Genomic DNA, 13,602 nt, shown 5'->3' with positions numbered 1-13,602 from the left:
AAGTGCCTGCCTGCCAAGGGCAAGGCTGTGAATTTGATCCCTGGTACCATTTACAAACTTTAGCCAGGCATGCTAGCACATGGCCCGTGCCTATAATCCAGCACTGAAGAGGCTGAGGCAAGAGTGAAGTTCAAAGGCATCCTGAAACACAGACCCTTTCATTAGGAAACCAAAAATTAAGACCTCACTGTTAAGCCAGCTGAAACAACACAGACCCTTTCCCAAAAACTCAAAAATTAAGACTTCACTGTTTATAAGAATTATGAGTTGTATCTAGAAATCCACTAGTACCTATTTAGATAAAAAGTATCAAAAATTATAGATTTATAAACTTTGGTGGAGTTGGAAGACAACCGGACATACATAACAGACTTGAAAAATCTCATATTCCAGACCAAAATAGTGCAAACCAGTATCTGTCACCCAAGCAACTGAAAGGTAAAAACCTTAGGTCTGGGAAGAAAAACACATCTTTTTCCTATAAAGATGGTAATAAGCTGGTTAGACAGGTGTATGTTAACATTATTTTGCACACCCTTATTCTGAACAGCAATAGATAAAATATTTTGGAACAGTTTTCCAAGATGGCGGCGACGGGGTGGGATTGGCTTCATCACACTGCCCCAAAGCAGCACTTCACCCCTAACCCGAATCCTCTTTCCTACTCACTGATAGGGGCCTGGGACATCTAGGCCTCTGCCACAATGAGGTCCCTGGTAACCTGAAAAGCAGCAATGAGGGAACTCAGCTGAATCTTCTCACTGGTGCCAACAGAAAGCCTGTACCTGAAAGGAAGCAAGTGAGAGTAAAGACCAGGCCACTGCCTTCTGCTAAGAGGATAGGACAGATCAAAAACTGCCAAAGGTGAAGGGGCACAGGACTGACAAAAATTGATGTAGGACAGTAAGCAGTCTTAGGTATTCCCCTAACCTAAAATTGAGTTGGAAATTGAATTCAAACTGCTGAAGACAAATTCTAGGATCAACAGCAGTGTTCTGAACTTCATTGTAATTCTACAGACTTCTTGTTATTAAGATTTATTTCTTCGGGGCTGGGGATTTAGCTCAGCGGCATAAGCGCCTGCCTTGCAAGAAGGCAGTCATGAGTTCGATCCCTGGTACCGATAAAAAACGAGCAAGACCAAAAAAAAAAAGATTTATTTACTCAGTGCAAAATGCACTCAGTAAATAAAATGGAGAGTCCTATTAAAACACTTCATCAGCAAGTTTATCTGGGGCCTGTGGCTGAGTGAGAGAAGTGGGACAGTGGCAGTTCATCTGGCTCCTTTTTAAGTGCCCAGCCATCAAAAGCAAAATCATATTCACAGTACAGCTATACGAAGTGACCTAATTTGTGCACATGAAAGACAATGACAGTAAATCAGAGCTGGCTTATGCTCATGTCTAGTTGAAACCCAATGCTCTGTCTACTTAAATGATAGCTGCCAGCTTCACTAGGGGCTAATAACAGTGTTTACTGAGCCAGGCAAAGTGGAAAATGTTGTGTTTACTTTTCCCGCAATATGCTTCAGTGTGCCAAAATCCCTCAATAACAGTAGCTGGTCAACCTCAAATGACCTAGATGTCCAAACTGAAGCTGCCTCCCAAATGACAAGAGCACCGGAACCAATGTGGACCCAGCCTTTGAGGCTGGAAGCGAGGCCCTCAGATTAACAGTCTTCTATGCTTACTCCTGTGTTCTGGAAATAAGCAACTTACAGCCTTGGCCACATTCCATTTGATACTAACTCAAACTGGATTATAACACATGGGTACAATATGGATAAAAGGCTGAAACTCAGACAACTCACAATAGGAAAAAAGTTAAAATTGGGAAAATAAATACTTACTCAATGTCTGCCATTTTGGTCAATAAATGAATTCGAACTGAAGATGGAAAGTCAACTGAGGGATAAACAAAATCCAATGAGTGAGATTCATCACTTCCTACTATCAAAAAGACTACAGGGAAAAGCATCAAATAGATAACAGTGAACATCACTTTTTAAATATCAAACAGATAATCGTGAACTTCTGAAGTCTCAGCCTGGTCAAAAGTTACCAGACCTCTAAGTGAAGACAGTCCAAATTTCATATTCTTTTTACCCACTATTTTGATTTTTATAGTGTATTAAAAGTACACAAGTGTATATATCAGATTCCACAGTGATTATGAGGATATAGAATAGCTATTAACAATAGTCTTTTTAGGTAGCTTCACGAGTTAATGTGGAAGCTAAGTTCTTGCCATCCCAATTTTAAAACTAGTTCAACGTAATTGGGTTGGGTATGGTGGTACATGCCTAGAATTCCAGCAGTCTGGGAGGCTGAGGCAGCATCACAAGTTCAAGTCCAACCTAGGTAACTTAGTGACTTAGCAAGATTGTCTCAGAAAACAAAGGGCTGGGCATGTAGTCAGTGCAAAGGCCCACCAAAATAATAAGAAGAAAAGGTCTGCACAGGTAGAACCAATATTGAATGATATAAAGGTCTCCCTTATTTTCAGGTGACTGAATTGAAAAGTTTCTCCAAAAGGCTTTGCAGGGGACCATGAAAAAATGCTGATGCTTGCTGGCCCTGGAAATGGATTTCAGGGTTCTGAGGTGACTCCTAGGTACTGCAGAGGTCGAGGAGTCAGGAGCAGGTGTGGAACTTAAGGTAGTTTCCTTAGGTCTGCTTTGGTTTACATGAAGATGGATCATCTTCCCCTTTCTGTTTTCTTTTTTGGATTTTTGAGACAGGTTCTCACTATATGTGATTTAGGCTGGCCTTGAACTTCTGGCAATTCTCCTGCTTCAGCCTATTATGCCCACACAAAGTTTTAAATAGCAAGACAGGATTACTAAAAAAAATTAAGGGATGAAATTTATACTACTTCATTCTTGCTTCTCTGTTTCAACAATAAAGGTTTGAGTGGAGTGTGGTAATGCATGCTTATAATGTAGTACTCAGGAGGCTGGGGCAGGAGGAAAACTGCAATTCAAGGCCACTTGGAACTACACAGTGAAACCCTGCCTCCAAAAAAGGGGGGTGGGGGGAGGCTCACGTTCACATTCTAACATCCCTTAACCCTAAAGTGTATAAGCTGCTCAGCTAGGGATGGATGCAGGTTACCTCTGTGCACAAACAGGTGAATCTCGGTCAGGATGTCATGTAATGCCAGCCCCTTCAGGGTCTTCAGCTCCATGATATCTAGAGGAGCAGATAAGGCACAGGAACAGGTTCCAGAACAAACAGACCACAGGGCAGTTTTAATCCAAATCCCAGAGCGTGATTTTAAAGTAGGGTCTTTAAGTGCAACACAGCTGTTTCTCTTTCAATGTCAAGTTTCATGCTAGGCTTCAGTTTTTACTTTTTTTTTTTTTTTGTTTGTTTTTTTTTCAGTTTTTACTTTTAAATGTCTTATCTCCAGGAAGGACTTTATAGAAGGTACAGATATTTCTCCTAGTGAAGAACACAGCCAAACGCACTCCTCAAATGGTTTCATGTTGCCATTCCTAGCTTTTAATTTCAGGGCAAAATAATGACTAACACCAACTAGTTTGAACTTACTACATCTCCTCTCTGTGAGTCAAGTTGCTTTAAGCCTTAAAGGCAGTGAGGCTGAACTTCTGGGATGTTAAAAAAACGAGCACTTACTCCCCTCACAGACCCTGATTTCCACAACGAACTGACTGAAGCCACAAACAGCCAGGCACCACTGGCCAGCAGGGTGTAGGTGCTGGCTGCAGCATGAACTCCTGGGGCCACCTGCAGGCCTCAGGTGTTTATCTCAGTGGTGGACTCGGAACAGGATACTTCTGTAGGCTGTGGTGAAGTCCTGATTCAGCATCCAGTCCAGAATGTTAGCGATGTCTGACTTGAGCGGGTGTCCTGTGCAGGTGTAGACAGTCTCCTCAGTCACCTTCCCAAAGGCCATATTGGTGCTCTGTGCAGAGAGAAGGGGACATTCCAGAGGCTGTCAGCAGCTGCCAAGCTGCAGATGGCCAGGGAGAACTTGTCACAGCAGTGACATGACATAGGCCAGGATAGCACACACCGGGTTTTTCACTGGTGAGCAGTTGCCTCATAGAGGATGCAGCTCTTGCTGGCTATGAGAGCTGCAAAATCTTCCCTGCCTTCGCCTTGTTAGTGACAAATGATTTGTTCAATTAATCAAACTATAAAGGCCAGGGATCTGCAACATTAAGAGAGCTGTCCTAGCAGTTCTGGATTTCTGAATTTAATAACAGGCTGACACTTTGTTGGAACACTTTCGAAACAAAAGTTGTTTCAAAACAACCATGATGTGCTTTGAGTTGGACTAACCTGCAAAATGTTCAGAGCCCTTCGCATATCTCCGCTGGAGAGAGTCACAAGTGCTTTCATTCCATCTTCACTTATATCCACTCTGGAAGGAAACAGGCAACGGATTGAGGGCTGTGTCACAAGGGGAATGAGATGGCCTTGATGATTAGGGCTTTAAAAGAATGAATGGAAAAAAGGAGAAAGAGCTAATGATACCCTCCTAATGTATGCCATCTAGAAATCACTCTGGTTCTTAGGGATGTGGGTCTCACGTTAGTAATCCCGGTCCACCTCAAATCTAGGGCGACCCTTCCTCAGAACCAAGAATCCTGACCCTGACTAACTGGCTGCGATTACAGTTTGATTAACTGAACAAATCATTTGTCACTAACAAGGCAAAGGCAGGGAAGATTCTGCAGTTCTCACAGCCAGCAAGAGCTGCATCATATTCCCCAGGGGGAGGCCTGGGGTGATGATCACCACAGGGCCCAAGACACCCCCTTCAGAATAAGCAGCTCCCGGGGGAAGCTACTTGCTTGGCATCTGACGCCTTGGAATACAACGTCTCAGAACCTTCCCTTCTAGTCTAAAGAGGCCGGCAGCATCTGCAGAAGGGACTCGGCAGCATGCAGTTTCCAATGACAAAGAGTAGGAGGAAAGTGGGACAGCTTCCAGGGGAGGAGGAGGGAATCAAGAAAAACCAAATGACTTTTATGAGGAGGAATGTCCGTGAGATACCAGAGAATACGACAGCAGCCAGCAGTCCCCAGCACTCCCCCCGTGCAAGGCGTTCTGCTAAGTCATCGCCAATGTGACCGCTCTCTGCTTTTCTGTCGGCATCAGCTGTCACCCCAGGGTCCTGCCCACGCTCCGCTCATCCCACGGAGCCCTACCTTGCCCGCTTTCCAGTATACTCACTTCTCTTCTTTTACCACGTGTTCCAGGCGGGGGACCATGAGTTCAGGGGTCAGGGGACCGAATCGGAACCTTGTACACCGAGACTGCAAGGCGGGGATGATCTTGGACAGATAGTTACAGATGAGGCAAAATCTGGTATTTTCAGTGAACTTCTCAATCACTGGCAAAGGAAAATAAAAACACCTCTTGTCAAAGTCCATTCCAAATGTTCAAAGGCCCTGCAAACCCTGAACTTTTCTGAACTCACATGAGGGTACAAGATTCAAAATGCAAGAGTGGGGACGCTACCTGAGGTGTATCACAGGTATCCAGGAGGAGACCAGCCACTCTTCTTTCAAAACTAATGAATGTGTCACCCATGTGGGGTTTTAGAAAATGCTGTTTTTCCTTGATGTGCCATGAGTCTGGCACTTGCTACCATACCCCTTAGAATCTGAGTCCCCGTACACAAGAGCCTGTCCTTTTGGTATAAAATGCTATCTGGCAGGTAGGTGATGCTTTGTGCTCTCTGGGCAGGAGGGGGACAGCACTGTGTAGACTTTCCAGGGGCTTTTAGAGGCCTGAGTTCTCAAGAGCAGCAATCTCAGCTGAGAGATGCTGAGGATGCCACTGTCATTCTGCAGGGACCCAGTGTTCTCGCATGAGGATCTGCCCAAACTGACAGTCACTCTGCAGAACAAGATGCTGAAGAAAGGCTGCCAACGCTCCTAGGGCCAGAAGACAAGATAACTGTCCTCCCCCTCCTCCTCCTCAACACTTGCTGCAGTCCACTCCTTCCCTCCTGGGCTCCCAAAGAGCATCTTTCTCTCACAGCTGATTCCCTCAGAATCTTAAGGAGGGAGCACAAGGCTCCTCTAACTGCAACGGCAGCCTGGTGAGGTAGTGCACAACTGTAATCCCCAGCGCTTGAGAGGCCTCGGCAGGACTGCCATGAGCTTGAGGCCTGCTGGGCTACACAGTGAGTTCAAGGCTAACCCCAACTCCATAGTGAGACCCTGTCTTGAAAAAAGAAAAAAAAATAACTGTAATGGACCTTTCCTTCTCTGCCAAATCATTCACTTGGCAATTAGGGAAATAAAATCAGCTCATCAGGTGCCCTATACCCCAGAGATTCTTCTCCTGTCTTCTTTGTATCTAAAGGTACCCACGGCAGAAGGGCCTATCCAATAGTTTGGAAAGGAAAGACTTTCCATGCCCTTCCACTGAACGATGCAAATCCTCAACTTGAAATTGAATCCAGCAGCAAAGGAAGAAAAAATGCCAGTGACCAGGGATATGTGAAAGTCCCAACAGGTGTGGTAGCACATGCCTGTGATCCTAGTACTTAGGGAAGCCGAGTCAGGAAGATTCCAAGTTCAAGTCCTACCTGGGCAACTCAGCAAGATCCTGTCTTAAAAAATGAATAAAGAAAAAACGACAGGGATATAGATGAGTAGTAAAGTACCTCTGGGTTTAAGCCTTAGTACCACACACGAAAAAACAGAAGTCTCAAGAGGGCTGTGTCTGTAAGCTGCTGAAGGGGAAACCACGGCTATACAGACATTGTGGCTGGGCTGTTAACTATGTGGAGAAAGGTTTCGCTGGACCAGAGGAGGAAGAAAAATGGAAAACATGCCATGCCAACATCTCAGCTCCTAATTTTCTTTGAGGTGCACTGTGCAGTCCTTGGCAGCTCTTACCTCTTCTCAGGGCATTCTGGGCGTCTTGGGTCATAGCATCAGCTTCATCCAAGATCACTAGTTTAAACCCTTTCCTGGGAAATCAAGCAGCAAATCTTAACATTTATCTAAATCTCACTTCAACATCTAACCCAAACCTCCCTCTTTGTGTTCATGCCATCAGGCCCTATCCTGAACTGTCCAAGGCTGACATGGCTGGCCACACAGACAGGAAAGGCTCCAAATGCCTCCCACCCTTAGCAAGAAATGAGACTTCATTACATTCTGATGTCTCGTCTTCCCTCTGCACGCTAGCCTGTTACTGTGGACCGCTGTTGTTGGCGGTTTGGATGCTGGGCATGGAATCCAGGGCCTCACACATGCTAAGCGTGGCCTCTACCACTACCCTGCACCCCAACCCTGTTACCTGCTTTTTTCTATCTGCCTGACTCATCCTCAAATCATTTCACCTTTTCCCCTTCTTTTTTAAACCATTATCCTAGTTATCCTTCCTCATCTCAATTTACTTTTAATTCAAACCAGCTCATCCAGTCTTAGATTGAATCAATCCTTATTAAGGGTCAAGCTAATGCTTCCTGAAAGTGCTGTTAATGTAGGTTTACATAATATTTTAGCTTAAATTTTACATTATAACATTTCTTCCCACCATCCCTGTACCTGTATCTCTTTTTCATGGTTGCTTTTGACAGTTGTATTTTTACCTCTAGAAACTGACACTGGGCAGATGAAAAGAAGTAAACTGTATCCTTCCCCTCACCCCCCATCACTCTCTAGGGAGAGAAATCATATGATTAATTCTTACTTAAATATCGTCCTTGTGCTGGCAAAGCTCAGGATTGGTCCCCGAACGATATCGATTCCTCGGTCATCAGAAGCATTCAGCTACATGAACAGAGAAGCCACAAAGAACAACATTGTTCATTATCTGTGAATTCTTAGTTTTAGTCTACTTATCCATCCAACTCAGCAAACTAGGTCTGATGACAGCTACAAGACATTAAAAAAAAAATCACAGTTGTACTCAAAGCTCACTAAATCATTGAAGGGTCTTAGACCCATATCTGAAGGGCAGGTATTTTTCTTGCAATAGATAATATAGATTTTTGTAATATAAGTGTACCTGTTATGAAAATATAAAATTGGCATACTTGAACACAGTAACTTGAAGACGTTTAAAGGAAGCGATAGTTTTAAAAGATGTTGGTTGGGGCCAAGTGTGGTGGTGCATGCGTGTGATCTTAGCACTTGGGAGGCTGAGGCAGGAGGATTGTCTTAAGTTCAAGGCCAGCCTGGACTACATAGCAAGTTCAAGGTCAGCCTCAACTGCACAGTGAGACCCTGTCTCAAAGCAAACAAGTTGGGATATAGAAAACCTGTACATTAACTGTTATCACCCCAAGCCTGCCTGGGTGTGGGGAGGGAGCTAGTGTAAGCACTTGGAGCAGACTGACATGGCTGGCCACACAGACAGGAAACGCTCCTGTGAGATGGGCCCTGCAGGTGCGGCTGCTACCCCACGTTAACACGTTAACCCCCAAAGCAGGTCCGGGCATCATTCTCTTCCTTTCTCTGACCCCTCAGTATCCCTGTTGGCCAAACCCTAGCAGGAGCCTGAGGGCAAGGGAGCTTCTAATCAGTGCATCCAGCTAAGGACACGGTGGTAAACACTGGAGAAAGGATGCAGTGGGATACACAACAGATGGTCAAGAACATAATGACCATAAAGTATGGTTTGGATAAAAGTCAGCAACAGCAAAGAAAAATGTCTTGCCCTTCAACTGCCCTCTAGCTGACAAATGCCAGTATGGACAAAACTGACCATTATTTGAAGTAAAATATCTTAGTTCAACTCTGCTTCTTTCTCAGCTGCCAGTGGGGAACTTAAATAAAACTGGCAGAACAAAAATTAAGAGACTGGAATTCTTATTTACTTGTAGACAGAGGATAATTCTATGCATTCTATTTACCTCCAAGACCATGGAGCCAAATTCTTTATCTTTGTATAGCTGTTTAGCACAGGCAAGAATGGTAGATGTCTTTCCTGTCCCTGGAGGGCCATATAGGAGCAGGTGTGGTAGTCGGTCTTCACTGATAAATTTCTGAACTGATGATCAGGAAGAGACAGAGAGAGAAAGAGAGGCACCATCAGTCTTTGGGAACTGCCTCATTCAATGTAGTGCTTTAACCCAATGCAACGTCCCAACCAGAGGCAGATGCAGGAATGAGAAATCTTAAAGCCATATTCTACAAAGCTTAACAGAGACAATATCACCAAGAAGTGTATAAAGATCTTTCAAGTAGATAACAGCAGTTCACACATGGATGCTTACTGGTACTCAGAATGTCCTGATGAGAAATGAGATCATTCAGTGTCTGTGGCCGATATTTTTCAACCCTGAAATACAAATTATAATGTATTACAACACAGGTAACTGTAAGATTTTTTTCTTTACATGCAAAAAAAAAAAAAAAATCCTTTCACATCCTAATTAAAAGAAGAAAAGAAATCTTTTATGTTTTAATATAGGCCTTTTAATATAGACGAGGAGCCACTTATCCTCCACAGAACATGTAGTGATTTCTGGAAACATTTTAGTTGTTGTAACTAGGCAAAAATATGCAACTGGCATCTTGAGTTGCATATTGGTGCTAGGGATGTTGCTAAACATACTATATCACACAGGACAACTCCCGTCTACTCCCTTGCAGCCTGGCATCAGGTCCCAAATGTCAAGTCATGTGAACCTCCATCAACACCTACAACTCCAAAGTGAAACCGACACTAAACTCACGTCCAAGTATGGATCAACACAAGTGGATGAAGTGTGGGCTATACATGCAATGCAGTATGATTTGGCCATTAAAGGAGTGAAGTACTGATCCATGCTGTGACGTGGAGGAACCTTGAAAAATGCTAAATGTAAGAATCCAGACACAGGGGGCTGGGGATTTAGCTCAGAGGCATAAGCGCCTGCCTTGCAAGTGTGCGGTCCTGAGTTCAATCCCTGGTACCGATAAAAAAGAAAAAGAAAAAAACAAACAAAAAAGAAACCAGATACAGAAGGCCTCATACCGCATGATTATATGAAATATGCAAAATAGGCAAATCCATAGAGTCAGAAAGAAAGTGGTCCAGGAGCAGACAGGAAGGTAGATGAAGTGGCTGCCAATGAGTATGGTGGGGTTTCCATTAAAATTGAAAATTATTGGAACTGGATACTGGGATGGCTGCACAACCTTCTGAGTGTACTCACTTATTATACACTTTGAAATGGTTACAACTGGAAATGTTATGGTTTTTTAACCATAACAAAAACAAATTTGTTATTGGACAAACAACTTGTAGTTTTCTTAAATCAAGCCAAATCCCACTGAAGTCTTGCATCACTAGGAAATAGCAGTTGCACTGCGATGATTGAGTGCAGGTTCTGAATTGAGACCACTTGGATTGAAATCCAAGACTTTTTCTAACCCTTGATCTTAGCAAGTCATTTAACCTAAGATGCAATTTTGGACAACAATAATAATTACCTCTTAGATCTTTTGTAAAAGTCTAAATATCTAGCAGGGTGCTTGCTAATCTAATAGCAAGCCATTCGGTTAAAAAAAAAAAAAACCCTGATTGTTACTATGGTTTTACTTTATTTAGAATTCGACAAATAGTCACATCGAAAATTTTGGCAGAGCGCGTTCTGGCTTGGAGACATAGGATCCAGTTCTTGGGCTGTTACCAGGTGCGAAAGCCATTTCCCATTTTTGGAAAATGGATGGAAGGAACCGATGAGTACCGGCATATTCTAAGTAGCACGCAGGCATCTGAGAAATCGGCGGGGGGACACGTCAAGGCAAAGCTCCGTGGCTCACCCTGGGGAGGGGGGTCGAGGTCCGCTAGCGTCCAGCCACTCGCCCCACCTCCCCTCGACCCCCTTCCCACCGCGACAGCCGAGCCTCCTACCAGGGCAAGTTCCTGATTTTGGCCGCCGCAGGCTGTTGCTGCTGCTTGAGCTCTGAGATCTCCATGGTGGAAAGACTAAAGTGACCAGGGCCTTGGCGGTCAAACACCGGTAAAACCAACCACAAATAGCGATCAGACCTAGAAACGTCGTACTTACAATCCGCGCGCAAACGCAACTCTCGCGAGACTTGGCCTTCTATTTCCGACTTCCTCCCTGAGTTCTGCTCCTTCGCAGTTGCTCAGCACCGGTTGCTGGGTTACCGGAGGCGCCGGCCGCCATCCTCTCTCCGGCTCCGCCCCTCCAGGCTGCTCTGAGCTCTCTCAGTTTCCAGAGAGACAGAGCCAGAGAGATGAGACCACGGCTGCAAGCGCCAGGCATCGTTACAAATGAAGGTCTCAAGGCCACGACTAATTCCAGCTATCACCAAGGTTCGGATACATGCCAAGGAACAGAAAGCTACCAGAGCTTTAAAAAACAAAAACAACATATGGTGCCCTTCTTGAATAGAGATGCTCATACGATAAAAGGCCTGCAATACCTTTCAGTCCCAAAGAGGGGAAGTGAATACTTGGAAGTTGAAAATCCCAAAGGAGACCACTACCTACCTATTCCCCAAATCCATGATCTGCAACCAACAAAATCTAAAGAGTCACTGTCTTTCTCCAATTGAAAACAAATAAAATAAACCCCCAGTTGGATGTGTAAGTGTGAATTGGAAAGGGATAATTAATAAACATAGAAGTCAAGAGTCTCCACGGTCTGAAATACTGAGGGAAACTGAGATCAAAATTTTAGGTAGGGCCTGGTGTAGTGTCGCGTACTTGTATTCCCAGGTACTCAGGAAGCTAAAGCTAGAGGGCTGTAAATTCAAGCCAGTTTGGACAATTTAGTGAGATCTGTTACAAAGTTAAAAAATTAACATAATAAAGCAAGTGTGTGTGTGTGTGTGTGTGTGTGTGTGTGTGTTTTAACATGGTAACAAGACAAAAGTACCAGGAGGGGGGTGAGGCTGCCCCTGGGGTATGATTCCTAGGTGGCTGTGTCTGTTGCATCCAATTACATCACTGTCACTGCTTCAGGAGCAGGGTGGGAAACAGGACAAATATGTGATGGTAGTTATGGCTGCACCCTCGCACCTGCCTGGGGACCCAAAAAAGGGGATTAAATGGAACTTGTGATAGGACAGTGACCTTGTTCTCTGCTTCCTCTCAAGGCTAACTTGACTGCCATTGTTGAGATCATAAGCACACCACTCCCCCTACTTAGCCTTAGCCAGGTTGCTTCTTTCCTCACGCAATTATATCTCCTCAAAAATGACTGTGAGGGCTGGGGATTTAGCTCTGCAGCACAGTGCCTGCCTTGCCGGTCAGGCAAGTAAGTGGTCATGAGTTCAATCCCCAGTACCTAAAACAAAACAAAACAAAACAAAACAAAACAAAACAAAACAAAACAAAAGAATTTGAGGATTAAACACAATAACATATATAAGATATCTGGCCAATTACCACTTACTGTCTCCCTTTTCTTTCTGTTATACTCTCCACACATCATTATTTTTGCTTCATATATTTTCATCTCAAATCCCAGCAGGTTGGCCAGCAGGGCTATCCCATAACCTGAGCTTTACACAACCACCATGGTAAGCCCCTGATTTGCTAAGGACCCTTTGCACTAGGGATGTGGTAGAATTAACTCCTGGAGCTAGAAGAGTCAATCAAGACTGGAACAAAATCTTGTAAAATTCCCTGTGTACCTGCTGTTCAGTTCCCTATGGATACAGCTTGACGTGACCGTAGCCATCTTGAATAATAACTGCCATGATTTCCTCTGAGTAACTAGCTTTTTTTTTTTCATAGTTTCCTGGTGAACCATAAATAGATACAGCTGTTAAAGTAATAGGTGGTGCTTTACAATGGGACCCTGGCTCCAGGCAAATACCTAACTCAAATGTTATCTTAAGACAAACCAGGTTCATTCCAGCCAAGATGAAATAAATATCATTCTTTCTGACCCAAACTGTGGGACTCCAACTTGTCTCGCTGGCACCCAGATGCATGCCTCCATCAGTAAATCCCCCAAGGAATTGCACTCTCTGCAGTCTTAGATCTATGTGCTCTTTCTTCAGTGTCACGGCTCCTTGGTCTGTTTTCATACACTTGCTCTCAGTGGTTCTGGAATAAGTTTGCTTTGAGTGCAGAATCTTTGTGTGAAACGTTATAGTCTGTATTGACAAAGCCATCAATCCTATACCTCCCCAGTTCGCCAAGAGGAGAGACTTTGGCTTACTCACCATATACTCCTGGTGCCTGGAACAGCACCTGATTCAAAGGAAGCACTCAATTAATAACTGTTTGGAGAAGGCATGAATGATAACTGCTGACTAAAATCCATGAGGCCATTATTACACTCCAGACACGTTTTTTCCAGGATCTTTGCACTGAGCTGCATTCTCACCCTCTTTTTAACTTTCTAATTTTGAGACAAGGTCTTACTAAATCACTAGTTGCCTGGACTTGGCTTGGATTTTCAGTCCCTCTGCCTCAGCTTCATAGAGTGCTGGGATTGGAGGTATGTGCCAGTATGCCTGGCTACACATTGTTTTAAAAGCTTTACACTTATTATCCATGTGCTCCCCAATTTACTATCATTCAATTCATGATTTTTTGACTTCACAACAGGTTTATGGGGTGTGATATGCATTTCTTACTTATGCAATATTTTTGACGAGTGATGAGTTTATTGGCACAGCCCATCTCCAGGGAG

The 13,602-nt window shown here is 44.0% G+C and overlaps 1 protein-coding gene across 3 annotated transcripts in view; it reads right to left on the bottom strand.

Annotated features, from left to right (window-relative positions):
• Rfc5 (replication factor C subunit 5) overlaps positions 1 to 13,602 on the bottom strand; it is a 47,975-nt gene that overhangs the window by 987 nt on the left and 33,386 nt on the right. The window contains exons 1-11 of one of the 3 annotated variants that reach the window (XM_023561006.2): positions 10,996 to 11,036; positions 9,214 to 9,278; positions 8,851 to 8,987; positions 7,686 to 7,765; positions 6,884 to 6,957; positions 5,205 to 5,364; positions 4,308 to 4,389; positions 3,798 to 3,927; positions 3,114 to 3,191; positions 1,850 to 1,904; positions 670 to 785 (exon numbers count right to left, since the gene is read on the bottom strand). In XM_023561006.2, the coding sequence (XP_023416774.1) occupies positions 689 to 785; positions 1,850 to 1,904; positions 3,114 to 3,191; positions 3,798 to 3,927; positions 4,308 to 4,389; positions 5,205 to 5,364; positions 6,884 to 6,957; positions 7,686 to 7,765; positions 8,851 to 8,862 (768 nt within the window). In that variant the 5' untranslated portion in view covers positions 8,863 to 8,987; positions 9,214 to 9,278; positions 10,996 to 11,036 and the 3' untranslated portion in view covers positions 670 to 688. Of the gene's footprint in view, positions 1 to 669; positions 786 to 1,849; positions 1,905 to 3,113; positions 3,192 to 3,797; positions 3,928 to 4,307; positions 4,390 to 5,204; positions 5,365 to 6,883; positions 6,958 to 7,685; positions 7,766 to 8,850; positions 8,988 to 9,213; positions 9,279 to 10,838; positions 11,037 to 13,602 lie in introns of those variants that run through there. The other 2 variants (XM_003478153.5, XM_063225739.1) reach the window with 2 other exon arrangements.

Source organism: Cavia porcellus, unplaced genomic scaffold, assembly GCF_034190915.1.
Source record: "Cavia porcellus strain 051 isolate PalLab524CR breed Dunkin Hartley unplaced genomic scaffold, mCavPor4.1 scaffold_16, whole genome shotgun sequence".
Classification (NCBI taxonomy): Eukaryota; Metazoa; Chordata; class Mammalia; order Rodentia; family Caviidae; genus Cavia; species Cavia porcellus.
Note: the sequence above shows the minus strand (reverse complement) of the source record. Positions and strands in the feature narration are given on the sequence as shown.